The 15,912-nt window shown below is 53.9% G+C and overlaps 1 protein-coding gene across 4 annotated transcripts in view; it reads left to right on the top strand.

Moving 5' to 3' along the window:
- The window catches only part of MLXIP (MLX interacting protein), a 54,021-nt gene extending 44,120 nt beyond the window's left edge, over nt 1–9,901 (top strand). The window contains exons 7-17 of one of the 4 annotated variants that reach the window (XM_014858727.3): nt 354–443; nt 1,012–1,103; nt 2,096–2,750; nt 3,206–3,327; nt 3,447–3,627; nt 4,940–5,064; nt 5,668–5,769; nt 5,912–6,039; nt 6,309–6,432; nt 7,834–7,963; nt 8,601–9,901. In XM_014858727.3, coding sequence (XP_014714213.3) covers nt 354–443; nt 1,012–1,103; nt 2,096–2,750; nt 3,206–3,327; nt 3,447–3,627; nt 4,940–5,064; nt 5,668–5,769; nt 5,912–6,039; nt 6,309–6,432; nt 7,834–7,963; nt 8,601–8,722 — 1,871 coding nt within the window. In that variant the 3' untranslated portion in view covers nt 8,723–9,901. Of the gene's footprint in view, nt 1–353; nt 444–1,011; nt 1,104–2,095; nt 2,751–3,205; nt 3,328–3,446; nt 3,664–4,939; nt 5,065–5,667; nt 5,770–5,911; nt 6,040–6,308; nt 6,433–7,833; nt 7,964–8,600 lie in introns of all 4 variants that reach the window. The other 3 variants (XM_070515967.1, XM_014858729.3, XM_014858726.3) reach the window with 3 other exon arrangements.
- Nucleotides 9,902–15,912: the final 6,011 nt, after the last annotated feature.

Here is a 15,912-nt window from a genome sequence, read left to right as displayed (position 1 = left end):
ACGTCTCACCTGGTGGCATTCAGTTATGCAGTCAGCTCCTCAGGGAAGAGCCCACAGACTAAAAATTAGAACCAGGGGATCTCTGCATGGTTGTTCATGGCTTCCCGGGGGTGTCTCTTCCCTGATGTACAATTTGCCTTTCTTGTAAAAACTTTCTTTCGTGCCTTCTGAGAGTGGAGAATGACCATGAACCACAAGAAGGTAGAAATCCAAGCCAGCTGCCTGCATTTCTCCTTGGAAGACTCTAGAATGTGAGCAGGGCCAGGAAGGTCCATTCCAGGCCTTTTGTATGTTCCTACAACGTTGTCTGAGAAGGCAGAATGATTCCTCTGTCTCCTTTCTGATTCCTGCAGCACATCTGGGCAATGCAGACATGATTCAGCCGGGGCTGATTCCCTTGCAGCCCAACTTGGACTTCATGGACACCTTTGAGCCTTTCCAGGGTGAGGACATGGGCAGAGAGAGAGCATGGCTCCTGGATCTCTTTGCCCAGGACACAGTGGATTCGTGCTTCCGTTTCATAGAGGGAACTGTTAGAATGGGCAAGGGGAAGATGTGGAATTTTTCCAGAACTGCCCTTTTTTTGGTAGTAGCTGCAAGGTCTGGGAAATTTTTCTGGGACACTGTTCTCTCAAGGAAATTGGCATTCTCCTTCTCACAGTCTTAGAGTCTTGGTTTTGGCCCTGTCTATAAGCAGTTCTCCCTCTAGGCAGCAGAGGGCGCTGACGACATAGCCGCCTCCCAGCGGTTTCCTGCAGTTAGAACTGGTCCTCGAGCTCGCCTTTGTAAGAGTGAGTGAAAGGCCAGGCTGGGAGTATTTCAGAGCCCACACTGGTTGCCAGAATGTGCGGTTCCAATCAGAGGACCTCTTTCTGCAGACTTAACTGGGGGGGTGCTTTGGCTATGACACTCCTCTGGGTGAGGTGGGGTTCAGTGTCTGATTTGTTTGGATCTTAATTCAAGAAAGTGATGGGTACACGGAGCTGAAAAGCCCCTGGTGTTGTCTTTCAGACCTCTTCTCTTCCAGCCGCTCCATTTTTGGCTCCATGCTGCCTGCACCCACCTCAACACCTGCACCAGATCCCAACATCCCAACTGCTCAGGTAGAGGATGCTGGGGGTTAGGGGCATAGGACTGGTCATGAAAGCTCTGCAGCCAGGGCTAGGCTAATGACATAACCAGGCAGTCATAAGCAAAGTGCTAGGGGTTGCTAGATGTAGTGCTGAGCACACGTCTGATATGTTAAAGAAATTGTTCTAGCCTTCCTTGAAAGCATCCGTAAATATCCATGAGGTGTGAGACTGTCTGTAAACATATGCTCCTGCCTAAGGCTCCAGATAACCTGTGCGCAGCAAGCTCTGTTCTGATCACTTAAGACAAGATTAGCAAGACAGCAAAGAAAAGAAATGTGGATCACTAATAAAAAGAAGTTCTGTGTATTTCTTTTACTTTTTACTCAGCAATCTACACAGGTTGGTTACCAGGTGCCAGGGCTACAGAGCTGAGTGAGGCACGGCTCTTTGCACTGAAGGGGCTGTCAGGCTGGTGCCTGTATCCTGATAGACACCAGCAACCTGGCCTGCTCTTCTTCCATCTGGCTGTGGGAAGAGTTTCTTCTATAGAGCCTGAGACCTGAACAATCAATTCCTTCTAGCATTTCCCTTTTAGGAAAAGGTGACCTCTCTAGAAGTTGATACATGAAACTGTCCTGGGGGAACCCCGTGAGCAGCTGTGATCCAGGCTGCCTGTGCTCTGTAACAGAAGATGGCAGGGACTTTGGGGGACCCCTGCTGGATTGCAGAAACAAGATAGTCCCAGGCCGAGAGCCAGCTGTGTGCAGACAGTTGCTTTGTCTGAACCATGTTATCATTAGTTCCTTATGGAAACAAGACCCCTGCAGACGCCAGGGGAGGCGCAGATCATCTCCCCAGATCAGCAGTAACGGGGATGAGAGACATCGCCTTTGTCCCTTCTATCCAGGGGTTCGTCTCAGGCGCCGATGTCTGTTGGGCTTTGTGGTGTGTAGCGCTAGAAAGTGATGGCAGGTTATGTAACCCCAGCGTTTGTTCCTCTCTTCTCTCTCTTCCTTTCTCAGGAGAGCATCCTACCAACCACCGCTCTCCCCACTGTGAGCCTCCCTGACAGCCTCATCGTGCCCCCCACAGCCACTGCCCTGGACCCCACGGATGAGCAGGGCTGTGAACATGCTCCCCGGCCTGGGGACCCCTTTATCCAGCCTGCAGACTTTGGTCCCTCTGCGCCGCCACTGAGTGTCCCACAGCCTTTCCTCCCCGTGTTCACCGTGCCGCTGCTCTCTCCCAGTCCTGCCCCAGTGCCTGTGTCCCCTCCCTTGCCTTTGGTCCCTCCTCCTGCCACTGCCCTGACCCCTCCAACTCCACCTGCTTTCCTGCAACCGCAGAAGTTTGCCGGAGTCAGCAAGTCGCCTTCCGTCATCACCCACACGGCCTCTGCCACCCTTACCCACGATGCCTCTGCCACCACCTTCAGCCAGAGCCAGGGCCTTGTGATCACAACCCACCACCCCAACCCCTCAGTGTCCTCCTGTGGCCTGGCGCTGTCTCCGGTCACCCGGCCACCGACTGTTGGGCCTCCCCAACCTCGCTTAACTTTTGTGCACCCCAAATCTGTATCTATGTCTGGCGGGAGGCCTAAGCAGCCCCCCAAAATAGTGCCTGCTCCCAAACCAGAGCATATGCCCTTGGTGTTGAAGAATGCTTGCATCGCCCCAGGTGAGTCAGGTGGAGGAAAGCCAAAGCGTGACCCCTGCCTCCCCCGAGAGGGATATTTCCTATCTGCAAGGCTGCAGACTCCTGACATGCACACATTGTGATATAAAACATAAGTGTTTGGGGTTACTACGTGTGTATGATCCAGTATCTTTTCTATTCTGTGTTGTTCTCTGAAAGTTAGTCTCAACCCAGTTTGAAAAAACATGGTCCTGGTCATCTCGTCCTGGGTCTGTAATCTGTCCCCTTCAAGAAGTTGTAAAAAATGTCAGGTGCTCTGGTGGCTTTGTCCTTCCGTGCCCTGCGGTGAGGAAGGCAGTGTCTCAGCGGCAGCTCATGGGTCGTTGCTCTCCTGGGGAACCCCACTGTGCAGCTTGGCTGGGCCTGGGTTCAGTCACAGTATTGGGAGCAGGCCCCCATGCCTCGGGGCCTCCACCCTCACCTTCTTGTTCTGGCAGCTGCCTTTTCAGGACAACCACAAGCAGTGATTATGACATCAGGCCCTCTGAAGAGAGAAGGGATGTTGGCTTCTACCGTGTCGCAGTCCAACGTGGTCATCAAGCCTGCTGCCATTGCCAGGGTGAGGGGACCCTGGACAGACCCTCAGCATCCTAATAACCCCAGCGTGACCCTGGTCTTGGATGGCCCTCACCTCACATGACTGGTTGGGGGTGACCTCTTTATACTCTGTCACCTCAGGCTCCTGGAGTTACGGAGTTCCACAGTGGCATCCTAGTGACAGACCTCGGCCGCCCCTCGAGCAGCCAGCCCGCCCCCGTCTCCCGGCTCTTTTCGCCAAGCACAGTGCAAGATTCCCTGGTGAAGGGCGAGCAGGTCCCGCTGCACGGGGGCAGTCCCCAGGTCCCTGCCACGGGTTCCAGTGAGTGTTCACTCCAGTTGGAACGATTAGGACTTCGTGAGTGAAACGAGCAGGCCCACTCCTGGACTGGGGAGGCCACCCGGGGGTGCCCCAGGATTGAGCCTGGGTTTTCAGGCTGTGCAGGGAGGTCTCGTAAGCCTGCAGTGGCCCAGCCTAGGGAAATGCTCAACGCAGGGCAGGATGCACCACAGTAAAGCAGGAGACATGGTGCAGTGTAGGCAACTCGTGTTCTTGGGGAAGTGCACCTCCTAAACTGCTTCAGAAAGGCCTGGCTCTGAGCTGCCAGTTCTGATCGAGAAAAAGGATTGAGGAGTCCTCATCATGGTTTTCAGAAAAGGTGAGCCTGGGGTTGCTGCAGCCACAGAAGCCACCCAGCCTTGTCTCCACATCAGTGTTGTTGTCCCTTACAGCTTTCAGGCACTGTGCATCCGTGAGCCCATTCCACGTCTTGGGCCTTCTGTTAGTGAGACAGTCGGGGTAGGACTGATCTTGTCCGGTGACATCTGAAGAGCCAGGAAGTCAGGGATAAATGGTTTTCCTGAGGCTGTGCTGCTGCTGGTGGGGGTGGAACCCCGCCTCCTTCCTTTCAGATGCCACATCAGGAAGGGAAACCAAAAGTGTCTTCTTGTCTAAAATAAAACCATGGTGTGGCTACTCTTGGAACTGTGTGCCAATAGTTATCTTCCCTCTGCCTTGAAAAGATGCAAGGGGGAAAAGTCTCTACTTACAGGGGTCAGACAGGGGAACTTCTCCAAGGACATGTTTTGAAGAATAAGGACCTTTAGTCTGGAAAGATAAAGATGCAGAATTGTTGTTTTAATTAAAAAATTTTTAAGAGTGGGTCAGAGTGAAAAAAAGTGTAAGAAAACATCTATGTGGAGTTTAAAGAACAAAAGTAAAGCAGATGCCTGTTTACTCAGTGCCCAGGGGAAGAACTGGAGCCTTACACACCCTGGAAACTCCTGGTTGCCTCCAGGTGGCTTTGTAGGAGGCTGTCAGGAGTGGCCTCCTCTCAAAAGCCCCATGTTCCTCAAGGCCTATGACGGGCAGAGCTCAGGCCAGCCACATTCCCACTCCACGTCCAGCCAGCCTTTGTCAGGCCTCGCTCAGGCCTAACAAAACCCCCCTAAGGATGTTAGCAGGGATTTCTCTAGTTTTTGCTCTGGAACCTTTATGGGAGGTTCAAGGTGGGTTTCCGAGTCTCGGGACTTCCTGGGGGTTTCCTTCATGGGTGAGGACTGCTGTGGCCGGCACAGCCTTGCCGAGCCCACATCTCCAGCACTGTCCTAAGAGGCATCTCCATTCTTCTCAGGTCGAGACTGCCCGAACTCGGGGCAGGCCTCCCCGTGTGCTTCAGAACAGAGCCCCAGTCCTCAGTCTCCCCAGAACCACTGCTCAGGGAAACCTGCAGACCCCAAAAACATGGCTGCTTTAAAGGTATCATACGCTTCTCCCAGGTCTTGATTCCCCTGGAAAGATGAGGAGGCAAGGAGGAGAAGAATATCAGGGACCTCCCCTACTAGGGCCACCCTGGAGAGACCCATGGGCTCTGCTGGTACTCCACCAGGCTGGGGTAGCATCAGAAAGGGACATTTGCTGCTTTAATCTTGAGATCAAGTCGGCTCCTCCCATTCCCCACCCACTAGCCACCTCGAGGTGATGGCAGCCCTTTGCCCAGGAACCACCACTGAATCCTCGCGCTGTGGGGGAGCTGGCAGCCATGAGGAGTGGGTCAGTAGACAGATGTTGGAGGGTGGCTTGGAAGTGCCCGGTCAGCAGCATTCATTGAGAGTTGTTTGCAGCTCCTGCTGCTGCCTTCTGCAGAGATGGTTTTCTAGCATCTTGTCCTGTCCCCCTCCTGGCTCTTACTGGAGCCTTTTAGCTTTCTGGTGCCCGTCCTTCCACATACCTCTCTAGCCCAGCTGCAGGGTCCTCGTCTGCCCCAGCCATGCAGCAGCAGGTTGGGAGGGAGGCGGGGAGGGACGAGGGAACTGGCCCTGCAGCGGCCCTGTATCACAGTGATGGTTGATTCCCCAACAGAACCGGCAGATGAAGCACATTTCAGCTGAGCAGAAAAGGCGCTTCAACATCAAGATGGGTTTTGACACCCTGAACAGTTTGATCTCTAATAATTCCAAGCCAGTAAGTGGCCTGGGGGTGTTGGGTGAGTGAGGGAGCGGATAGGACAGCCGAGAGCTTTCTGCATCCCATGCATTGGCCTTGGTGTTGGGTGGACATGCAGGGTCGCTGTGGGCACTGCTCTGACTGGCCGCTCCTTCTGCAGAGTAGCCATGCCATCACGCTGCAGAAGACCGTGGAGTACATCACCAAGCTGCAGCAGGAGCGGGGCCAGATGCAGGAGGAAGCCCGGCGGCTGCGGGAGGAGATCGAGGAGCTCAACGCCACCATCCTGTGAGGCTGGGGGCTTGGGGGCTCCGGGACGGGGCCTTGTCCTCTCACATGTGCGTGACACAGAGGCAGGGGGACCCTTTTGTGGCGTCGTGGCTGATGGATGCCTCTTTGTTGCAGCACTTCAGCTTTTTGTCATCCTCTTCCTTCCCAGACCTCTCCTCTTGGGCCAGCCGTGGCCAGCAACAGGCTGGCTCTGCCCATCTGGTGCCCAGGGTCCGAATTTGCCACTGGCTGCTCTGAGCTTCCCCTGACTCCTCCTGTTATTTCAGCTCCTGCCAGCAGCTGCTCCCTGCCACGGGAGTCCCTGTTACCCGGCGCCAGTTTGATCACATGAGAGACATGTTTGACGAGTATGTAAAAAGCCGGACCCTGCAGAATTGGAAGTTCTGGATTGTATCTTTGGGTTTTCTTCGTTCCTCCTACCCTCCCACCCAGTGCACTGAAACAACAGACATTGTTGTTGACACTGTGGTTCCTTTAGAAGGGTTCTCTTTAAATGTTGTCATTGAGTTCGTCAGGACAGGCAATTCTAGTTCCTGCCCTGGGAGAGAGGGGCCTGGCCAGGCCTGTGGTGTGGGTGGGGCTGTCCTTGGTGACTGTCCAGGCTTGGGGCTTCCCCGGGAGGCAGAGCAATAATGTGGCAAGGAGGTGGGATCTAGTCTAACGTATCCCAGCAGCCAGCTCAGTCCCTACGACAGTGGGAAGGGTGGGTACCACAGAAAACCGGGACTCTCAAAACTAACTCAGTGGCAGAGGCTGGATTTGAAACCAGTTCCCTCCAGGCTATTCTCTGCGTTTGTGCCGCATGGCCTTGAATGCTGTCATGAGGCACGTACCCCTGAGTACTGGGGTCTGTCCCTGCGGCCAAGGCCTCCCTGCACTTGGCCTTCTAGGTGGTGGCAGGGCCCTTAAAGAGGCGGCTCCTGCCTTGTCACTCTCCACCCTCTGAGCAGACAGCCCGCACACGTGGTGGGTCTGCCACCGCCACCCTGCCGTGGGTCTGACAGACTGAGGAGGCAGTGCGGGAGGAGAGAATCAGCACTGTGTCAGCTCTGACAGGGCAGGTGGCGTCTGTGTGCACTCTGATGGCTGGTTTATAAAAGAGGAGGTGGCTGACACCAGCTCCAGTTCCCTACTTTGTGTTTTATTGGCTGGCTCTGGTCCTGATCCCTTATCACTGATGGAGCTGGGTGGCAGCGGGGATGAGTCAGAACCTCATAGTAAAACGGCGCATTCCCCTTCAGGCTGAGGCGTTGGGACTGTGGGTGCTATCCTGGCTCAAATCAAAGAGAAAACAGGCCTCTGACCTCACGAAGCAGATTGCCTAAGACGATTTGGGACACCTGCACAGAATATGATTAAGAGCCAGCGTATGTGTGTTTAACACAAAAGACACACATGATCTCTAGACAGATCTACCTTTCAGTCTGCTGTGTGCCTCCAATATTCTTGCCAGTACACATAAAAACTGTCACGTTCATGTCGTTGTATCAGGACCTATTCCAGACCAAATGCCTCCGGCCTGCTCAGTGGTTATCACTTGTGCTCAGTTATAGTTAGAAACATTTTAGGTGAATGCAAGGAAACACTTACCTTGTCTAGATCTCTCTCCCTCTCCCATCCTCCTCCTCCCCCTTACCCCCCTCCCCCTCTCCCTGTGCACAATTACTTGCCAATCCCAAGGGAAGTCGGTCTCAGGCAAGCCGGTAACTGGAATTCATTCTCCCCATGCTCCATTACACACACCTGGGCCTCCTCCTTGCTTACGTTTTCTTTAACCCACGTGCCATGCAGTTCAGTATCATCATCAAGCCGCTATTTGAGTCCTTCAAAGGGATGGTGTCCACCAGCAGCCTAGAAGAACTGCACCGGACGGCGCTGTCCTGGCTGGACCAGCACTGCTCCCTGCCCATCCTCAGGCCAAGTGAGTGGGGGCTGCACGGGGGTCATGGGGCCACGGGGGCTTTGCCAACCCCTTCATGCTGGTCTCAGAGAGAGGAGGGCCCTTAGCTACAGATAGTGCTGAGGACACCCAGACTCCACTGCAAGGGGCAGAGCGCACGAGGGTGCTGCTGTGCAGGAGGCCCAGAGCCAGAAATGCCACCTGCTCGGCAGGGAGCCAGTCTCTAGCACTTCAACTGTAGCTCCCCACCATCTGTGTGTGTCACTTTGATCCAATCCGGCTCACATTTGCTGAGCACCTCCTATTCACCAGGCCCTGTCTCGGGTGCTTTCAGAAATCTTTTCTTGTTTAATTCTTAGGATAACTGAGGTTAGAGAGGTGTAATATTGAAACAAATGGACAAGCAGGAGCAGCTTGGGGTTCTCCGACCTGCAGGTGGGAGGTGGGGTTCAGAGGTCTGTCGCAGAGGTGCGAGTGCCTGGATCCCAGCAGCGAGGTTCTCCTGGGTCCGCCAGTCGAGCTCGGTGCCTCCCACTTTGGCAGGCATGAGCATCACCAGGCGAGTTGTATGTATAAGAACGTGTGTACTGTCCATTGTGGGGCTCGAAGCTGCCGCACGTGCCTCTGTCCCCAGGCTAACCCCCCTCCTGTCTTCCAGTGGTGCTGAACACCCTCCGGCATCTGAGCACCACCACCTCCATTCTCACAGACCCGTCCCAGCTGCCGGAGCAGGCGGCAGAGGCTGTCACCAGAGTTGGCAAGAGATCGGGGGAGTCTTAGCAACGCTTAGCAGGCATGTGGCTGCATGAGATGCCACGGAGCCCCTTCCCTGCCTGTGGAGAGGAGTCTGCGCCCACGCCTCTCCTGACACAGAGCCTCAGGACCTTCCTTCTACTCTGCTGGCCCATCGGGCCACTCAGAATGCCATGCTCAGGTCTGAAGCAGGTTCGGGTCCTGCCAACAGCAATAGCCCATCTTTGGGAAGCCCTTGCTGTGAACTCTCACTCAGTGACCTCCGTCACCGACCTCGCCTCCTCTTGGAGCAGCCCAGACAAAGGGGAACACCGCCCGGTCCTGTGCTGTCCTGCCTTGCTGGTGGTGTGTCAGGGCCACAGCACCAGCGTGGGGAGTAGATGGGTCAAGAGGAGGCAACGCCTGCTCCTGCAAGTTAGGAAACTTCAGGGTGCTTCCTGGTTCCTGTCTTGAGACTTACAGATGTTCCCTCCTGTCACATCCTGGGCACTTGTACTGTTGGGAACGACTCCCTGTGCCCACTCTGGCCCGCCTGTGGAGCAGCTAGAAGGCATCTTCATCCCCTGACTCTGACCTTATCGGTGGACCTGGATGTCTGCTCAGGCTTATGCATGGTGGGCTGCCTTCTCCTACCGCTTGGGCTGCTGGGGGAGCCCCCAAACACACGTGTGCAAAAGCAGGTGTGGGTGCCTGTGGGACGAGAAGGAAAGCACAACAACGCAAAGCTGCTACGCTGGCTTGGACTGTGCTCTTGGGCAACGTTTTAATCTGTCTTGATTTAGTTCCACGTGGCATTGCAGCATCCATTGGATCTCTGATTTGAGAATCACGACGAGGACTCAGCCCGGGCCTCCTCAGGCATCCTCACAACATGGCCCTTCTACCCTTGTTCTCCACCTGATTCCAGGCTGCAGCCACAGACAAGCCAGCTGTGCCTGCTGGACACTCGTGGTCCTTAGGGTGTAGTGTTTGAAAGGCCAGACTCCATGGTGCTGCCATCAGCCTGGTCCCCTTGTCTGGATTGTTCAGCCGGGAGCCCCACACCATAAGAGTTCTCGGACCAAAGATGTCACCATGCCCAAAGTCTGTCCTGTCTTGTATTTGGAAGAAGAAATTGAATGTTGACAGGCAGAACTCCAAGGTGGCCAGCCTTGGAGCTGTCTAGGCATCTCCCAGATCAGACAGTAAAGAATTATACTCAGATTTGATCAAGGTGGAGGAATTTGTGGGGGCAGTGGGCTGTCTCTGAATGTGCGAATTGCAGTTGGAGGGGTTCAGAGGAAGGGGCAGCAGGAGGGCGGGTCCGGGGCTCCCTGCGTCTGCATGGGTGGCCGCAGGTGGACGGGCGCTCTCTTCGACACTCAGGAAGCCCAGCCACGGGCACCTCCTCGCTGACAGAATGTGCTTTTAACGTCCTGCTGTGAAGTTCAGAGCCAGCAGGCTTTCCATTCCACCTCTGCTCTTCCTGCCAGAGATGGAGACCGGGCAGTTCTAGGCAGGCCAGGATGGGCTTTGAGGGAGCCGAGGAGCCGGGGGGGACAGGGGGAGGGTACCACATGCTACCCCCGAAGTTCGGAGGCTCCCATTGCTTCGGAGGCCTGCAGAAGGTCCTCAGAGGACAGCCAGCCCCACCTCAGCTTCGGTTGATGGAGGGCAGAGGGGGGCCGTCTCCCTGCTGACGTCTATGCCACAGGTCACTGACCCGTCGTCTGCTCCTGTGTCTCTCTTCAGCCCCGTGGAAGAGCAGCTTGGCAGCACCCCTGAGCCCCCCCAGAAAATGTGTTTACAGGCCTTCCGCATCACTTTCCTGAGGGGTGAGCCCTAGATGAGGCTGGGCTGGTCCATCATGCCCACTGGGAAGTGGTAAGAGAACCCGTCCTTCACCCCCTAGATAAATATGAAGTTGCCCTTTGAAAGGAGAAACCCCTGTGGTAAGAACTCTGCTAGGGTCACAAGAAAAACATGAAACACGTTCCCAGCCGTGAGGGCTCGTGGAGGGTCCTGAGCCTGACCCCTCGGCCTCTTCCCCAGTTCCTGTGCCTTCGTAAGCCGCGTGGATGGCCACAGTGCTCGGCTTGCCAAGACCTCTCCAAAATCGATAGCTTTCTCCCCACCCTTTGCTGGGCATCATCTTTTTAAACTCCGTGGGATATGAAATGGGCCTCTTGCTTCTTTGGCCTAACTCTCTTCTTTCCCTTTTGCTGATTGAATGTTTGTGATTCTCTTAAATATTTAAGGCTGTTAGGTTGTGTGAGACTTTGAAGGGTGTGTGTGTCCCAGCAGACTGTTACTAGATGCACGTTTCTGTTTTGAGATCTTTCTTAAATCCATTTCTCTTGGTGCTCACCATCACCACAGCTGTAGGGCCACAAAGCTGTATTTCTTACTATAGACATGATTGTCTCTTGTCTCGCAGTTTTCGTGTTTCAGAATCTTGTCCGATGAATCTCAGGGGCCTAGCCTCAACTTCTTTCCTGGAGTCCTGGGCCGGGGTGTGGGGACCTCCAGGCCACCCGGCCAGCAGCCTCCACTGAACGTTGAACACGGGCCTGTGGTTTGTTTACACTCATTTCCACCCACACTCCTGTTGCTACTCCCATTAAAAAAACTTAAAAATGCTGATAATTTGAAGGATAAGAAAATCATACTGAAAAGAAAAAGAGCCTGTCTGGCACATAAATCTCTGAAAGTGATTCTGTGAAATCTTTCTGTGCCATCGGCTCCCTTCCCAGCACTGTTCGCTCTTTCACGATGAGTGAGAAGCACAGGGACAGAGCAGGTGCCACCACAGGGCTTTCTGAAATTGACTGGCCCGTCCCTCCTGTCTCAGGCAGGTTATACACCAGCTGTCGCCCCGTTTGCAGGGCCCCGACCCGTGGCAGACTGGCCGCTTTCCGGCGGTTTTTCACGGCACAAGGGAAGCAGTCCCAATATCAGAAGTTAGCGTTGATGAAAGCACTGGATCTTGTCAAAGAGGAAGGACTGAGAGGACGGCAAAATCCCCAGCACGCTGTGTTCCTGGAACCTCTGTAGGAGGAGCGGTGGTCACTACTCACCCATGTGTCCTTGTGCGCCCGACCTCCACTTCCTGTCCTTGTGACCTGACCCCATGCCCAAGCCCCTTCTTGAGGTCAGGCATGAAGATGTTTTTGTTCTGGCCAATAGAAATATAAACTTGGATTCCTAAGGGACATGGCACCCCAGTTTGGTGCCAAACCGCTGTGTCTCGCCCCAGGTGAAGGGGGATGGTGGTGAGTGACATCACTGCTTGATTCTGGCAGACCCTCTGCCAAGAGGGGTCACACACCTCTCCGCTCCATGTCCAATCCTGGCAGGCTCCACCCCAGCTTCCTCCAGGGAGGCCTCCCTTCCTTGTGAGGCGCTGGCCTCCTGCCTAGATGAATCCTGAGGCGGCAGGTTCATTGTTGTTTTCTGCATCACAAGTGTTCATTATCTAGCTGAACAAAAACTCATCAGAAGGGAGCTGGGACTGTCCTGTGGGTCCCTCTGGCTGTGGCCGGCAGGTTCGCTCAGTGAGGGGCAGGCGTGGTACTGTGGACCCAGGTCCTGCGCTGGCCAACCTTGCCTCTGTCAGTCTCTTATCTCTCTGGCTCCAGATGGGCAGGCTTGCCATCGCCTCATTGCCCCTCCCCACTCAGCAGTCCCATCCCCTCCTGTGGTCACCTCGTTCCTGAAGCCTCTCTCCTCTCTCTGGCGGGAAGAATTGCCTTTCCCTGGAGACACCCTGTTTCCTGTTGGGCGCTGTGCCATAGGTGAAACCCACCCACCATGTGTTGAAACCGAGCTTTGCAGAGGGTTTCCTTGGTCCTGGTCTTCTTGGGGAACGGAGTTGAGAGAGCCCTCACGTGGACAGCGCAGGAAGCACTAGGATGCCGGGTGGGCCGTGGTTTGGGGTTTGGTGCCCCTGAGGCCTGTGTATTAAAGAGGATTTTCACCACGTCTGAACATGGGTGAGGGGAGAGGAGAGCTGGAGGGCGGAAGAGCTTGGAAGCTCAGTGTGAGTTTGCACCATTCGTTAGTCACCGTGGCCTTCATCCCCTCGGCGGGTTTCTGTGATGAGAGGGCCTCCAGGGACAGGGAGAAGCCTTAGGACCTCCCATGTGCCCGCACGCGGATCAGCTGCCCGGTTTTCTTTTCCTTCTGAGCACTTGGCTTTCCCAGCTCGCCACACGGCTGTTTCTTTGTTGGGGCCTAAGAAAATCAGCCTTTGAGAACGAAAAGGGAACTTTTCATGTTGAATGTTGGCTTTGACTTTGAGTGTGTGTGTATATATGTGTGTGCGTACTAGCATGTGCTTCCACAAGCTGTGTGTGTTTACTTTAATGGGATTTTATTTTTGTGAAATTCCTTTCCAATTATGTAGCAAAATTCACCTCCATCTCCCAGTCAAACTTTTGGCTCCACCGTCAGCCCCAGGCGTTGCGAATTTGAAGAATTCTCTTCTGGGTTTCTGAACAGAGATGTGTTGCTCTCAGGAGTCGAGGTTGTGGCAGGTTGTGAGAAACTGACGTTTTAGACATTTCCATGGAGTTTACACCCCACAGTTGAAAGGCGTAAAAGGCTTGGCCCTGGGAGATGGATTCTCGGCTGTGTTTCTCACAGGGCACTCGGAGAACGCAGCCTCTGCCCCACAACGTCCTGCTCTTTCGGTATCTGAGTCTTCACACAGCGCACAGATGGATGCTGTATTCGTTTGCTTATTCTGTACACCACAGCTGAAACACTGCTTTCTTTTCCTTTTTCAGATTTCAGTTCGTTGTGTAAATGGTTCTTTTTTCCTGTTGTGAGCCTTGGGGGTAGTGTCAGGGCACCTTTAGGAGAGTTACCCTTGTGGTCTGAAAAACAAAACCCAGAAGAGTCTTGTTTGATCAGAGGCTCCCTCAGGCCTGCGTCATCCAGAACACGGCCCTTTCTGCTCTGCTGTTGACAAGCACGTTTCCACCAGCTGTATTCAACACTACAATGCAGTTTTAAAACTATATTTGCATCCAAGACAATAAAAAGCCGTATTTTTTTGAAAAGCCTGTGACGTGTGTCTTAAATGCTACCCTGTTGAGCTGTGGAAGAGATGATAAAATGAGATCAGAACAAAGTGATGGCTGCAACTGGCTCCCCCATTCCAACCTTGGGGCGGGTGGTGTGGGTGGAGTGGGCTCAGCCTGGACTGGGGGTGTTGGGGTAAGAAGAGAGGCCCAAGGAGGGGTGCTGATTCTGGAGGTGTGCCTCAAAAGACAGTGGTCCCGGGGCTGGCCCCGTGGCCGAGTGGTTAAGTTTGCGGCGCTCCGCTGCAGGCGGCCCAGTGTTTTGTTGGTTCGAGTCCTGGGCGTGGACATGGCACTGCTCATCAAGCCACGCTGAGGTAGCGTCCCACATGCCACAACTAGAAGGACCCACAATGAAGAATATACAACTATGTACTGGGGGGCTTTGGGGAGAAAAAGGAAAAAAATAAAATCTTTAAAAAAAAAAAAAAAAAAGACAGTGGTCCTTCAGGGAGGCCTCCGCTCAAAGGGCCAATGACAAGCACCCAGTGTGACAGGAGCTCACCAGGGCCTGGTGCTCCAGGCCCTTCCCAGGGGGGCGCAGTTCAGTAGTATTTGTACAAACTGCCTGTTTCCTCATCTGGACCTGGGGCAAACAGCCCCCGCCCTGTGCACCTCACAGGGTGGTTTTGAGGTTCACGTAGACTCATGGACATCAGGGGGCTCAGTAACCCATGAAGCACTGTACTTAAGAGAGTGTAGGTTATCGTCAGGACGGCCAACACTGGCCCAGCACTAAAAGGATTCTGAGTCGTGGCAGTGGCCCCAGGAGGCCATGGGCTCCCTGCTAACCACTGACCCAATATCATAGATGGAAAATGCTGGGATGTCGACAAGCAGAGATGTCCTTTTGTTGTGCTGAGAAGATTTTAATTATCTCTGTTTAATGTAGAAGCTTTTCTCTTACACACCATCTTCCTGTGCTCCCCACTCCCCCACCCCAGCTCCTTGTGCCTCGGCAGGGTGACCCAACGAGGCGAGCCAAGCTGTCCCCTTGCAGGTTGCCGGGCCCCTGTGTGGAGCTGCCGGCTTGTTTACTGAACAACTGCCCAGATCCGTATCTCTTGACTAAAATGCAGTGGGTTGGTACACAGGCTCTTGTCTGATCAAACCCCCACGCCTGCCCTGAGAAAAAAAGTTTCATGACGCAAAGCAAGACTTTGGGCCTTGAGAACCAGGGGCCCTAGGGAGGTAAGTGGCTCATGGACTCCTTTGGGCTAGGAGAAATTCACTTTCCATTGAGCTAATTGATATATGTCTGTTTTGTTATGTATAGGATCTTAAAGGATGCTTGGGGCATAATTTGGAGAAGAAGGTAGAGTATGGATAGGCTGGAAAGAGGAGCAGAGTGTCTAAAGGGAGTGAGGCCAGTACACTGGATCTTGTTCTCAGCATCAGCCGCTGGGCCACCTTGGACACATACATGGCTGTGGACAATTCTCAAGTTGGTGGTATGATTATTCCCCCCCCCCCTTTTTTGTAGTGAGGGAGACTGGCCCTGAGCTAACATCTGTGCCAATCTTCCTCTTTTGTATGTGTGACGCCACCACAGTATGACTTGATGAGTGATATGTCCATGCCCGGGATCCAAACTGGAGGACCCTGGGCTGCCGAAACGAAGCATGCAAATTTAACCACTTTACCACCAGGCTTGTCCCTGATTATTCTCATTTTTTGTTGTTAGTGCTTTTGAGTCAATTCTGACTACTAGCGACCCTTTGGACAGCAGAGTGGAGCCCTGCCTGGTCTTTTTGCACCATCCTCTCCCCTTCTGGTGCTGTATCAGACAATTCTCTGCTGCTGTTCACAGGGTTTTCATGGCCAGTTTTTTCAGAAGTGAGTGGCTAGGTCTTTCTTCCTAGTCTGTCTTAGTCTGGAAGCTCTGTGAAGCCTGTCCACCATGGGTGACCTGCTGGTATTTGAAATACTGGTGCATAGCTTTCATCATCACAGCAATGCACAGCCACCACAGGATGACAACCGATATATTATACCACTTTATAGAGGAAGAAATCAAGTCGTTTCCAAGGTAGCAGGGCTATGTGGTCAGGGTGAGAAGGCTAAAGGATCGCTTTTTGTCTTGTAATGGCCTCCAGCCACCAAATCCGGAGGAGTCTCCTTGTCCTTCCCCTCCTCTCACCTCCCCGACACCAC

The sequence above is a fragment of the Equus asinus genome, chromosome 8 (genome assembly GCF_041296235.1).
Source record: "Equus asinus isolate D_3611 breed Donkey chromosome 8, EquAss-T2T_v2, whole genome shotgun sequence".
NCBI lineage: Eukaryota > Metazoa > Chordata > Mammalia > Perissodactyla > Equidae > Equus > Equus asinus.
This window is presented reverse-complemented; position numbering and strand designations above follow the sequence as displayed.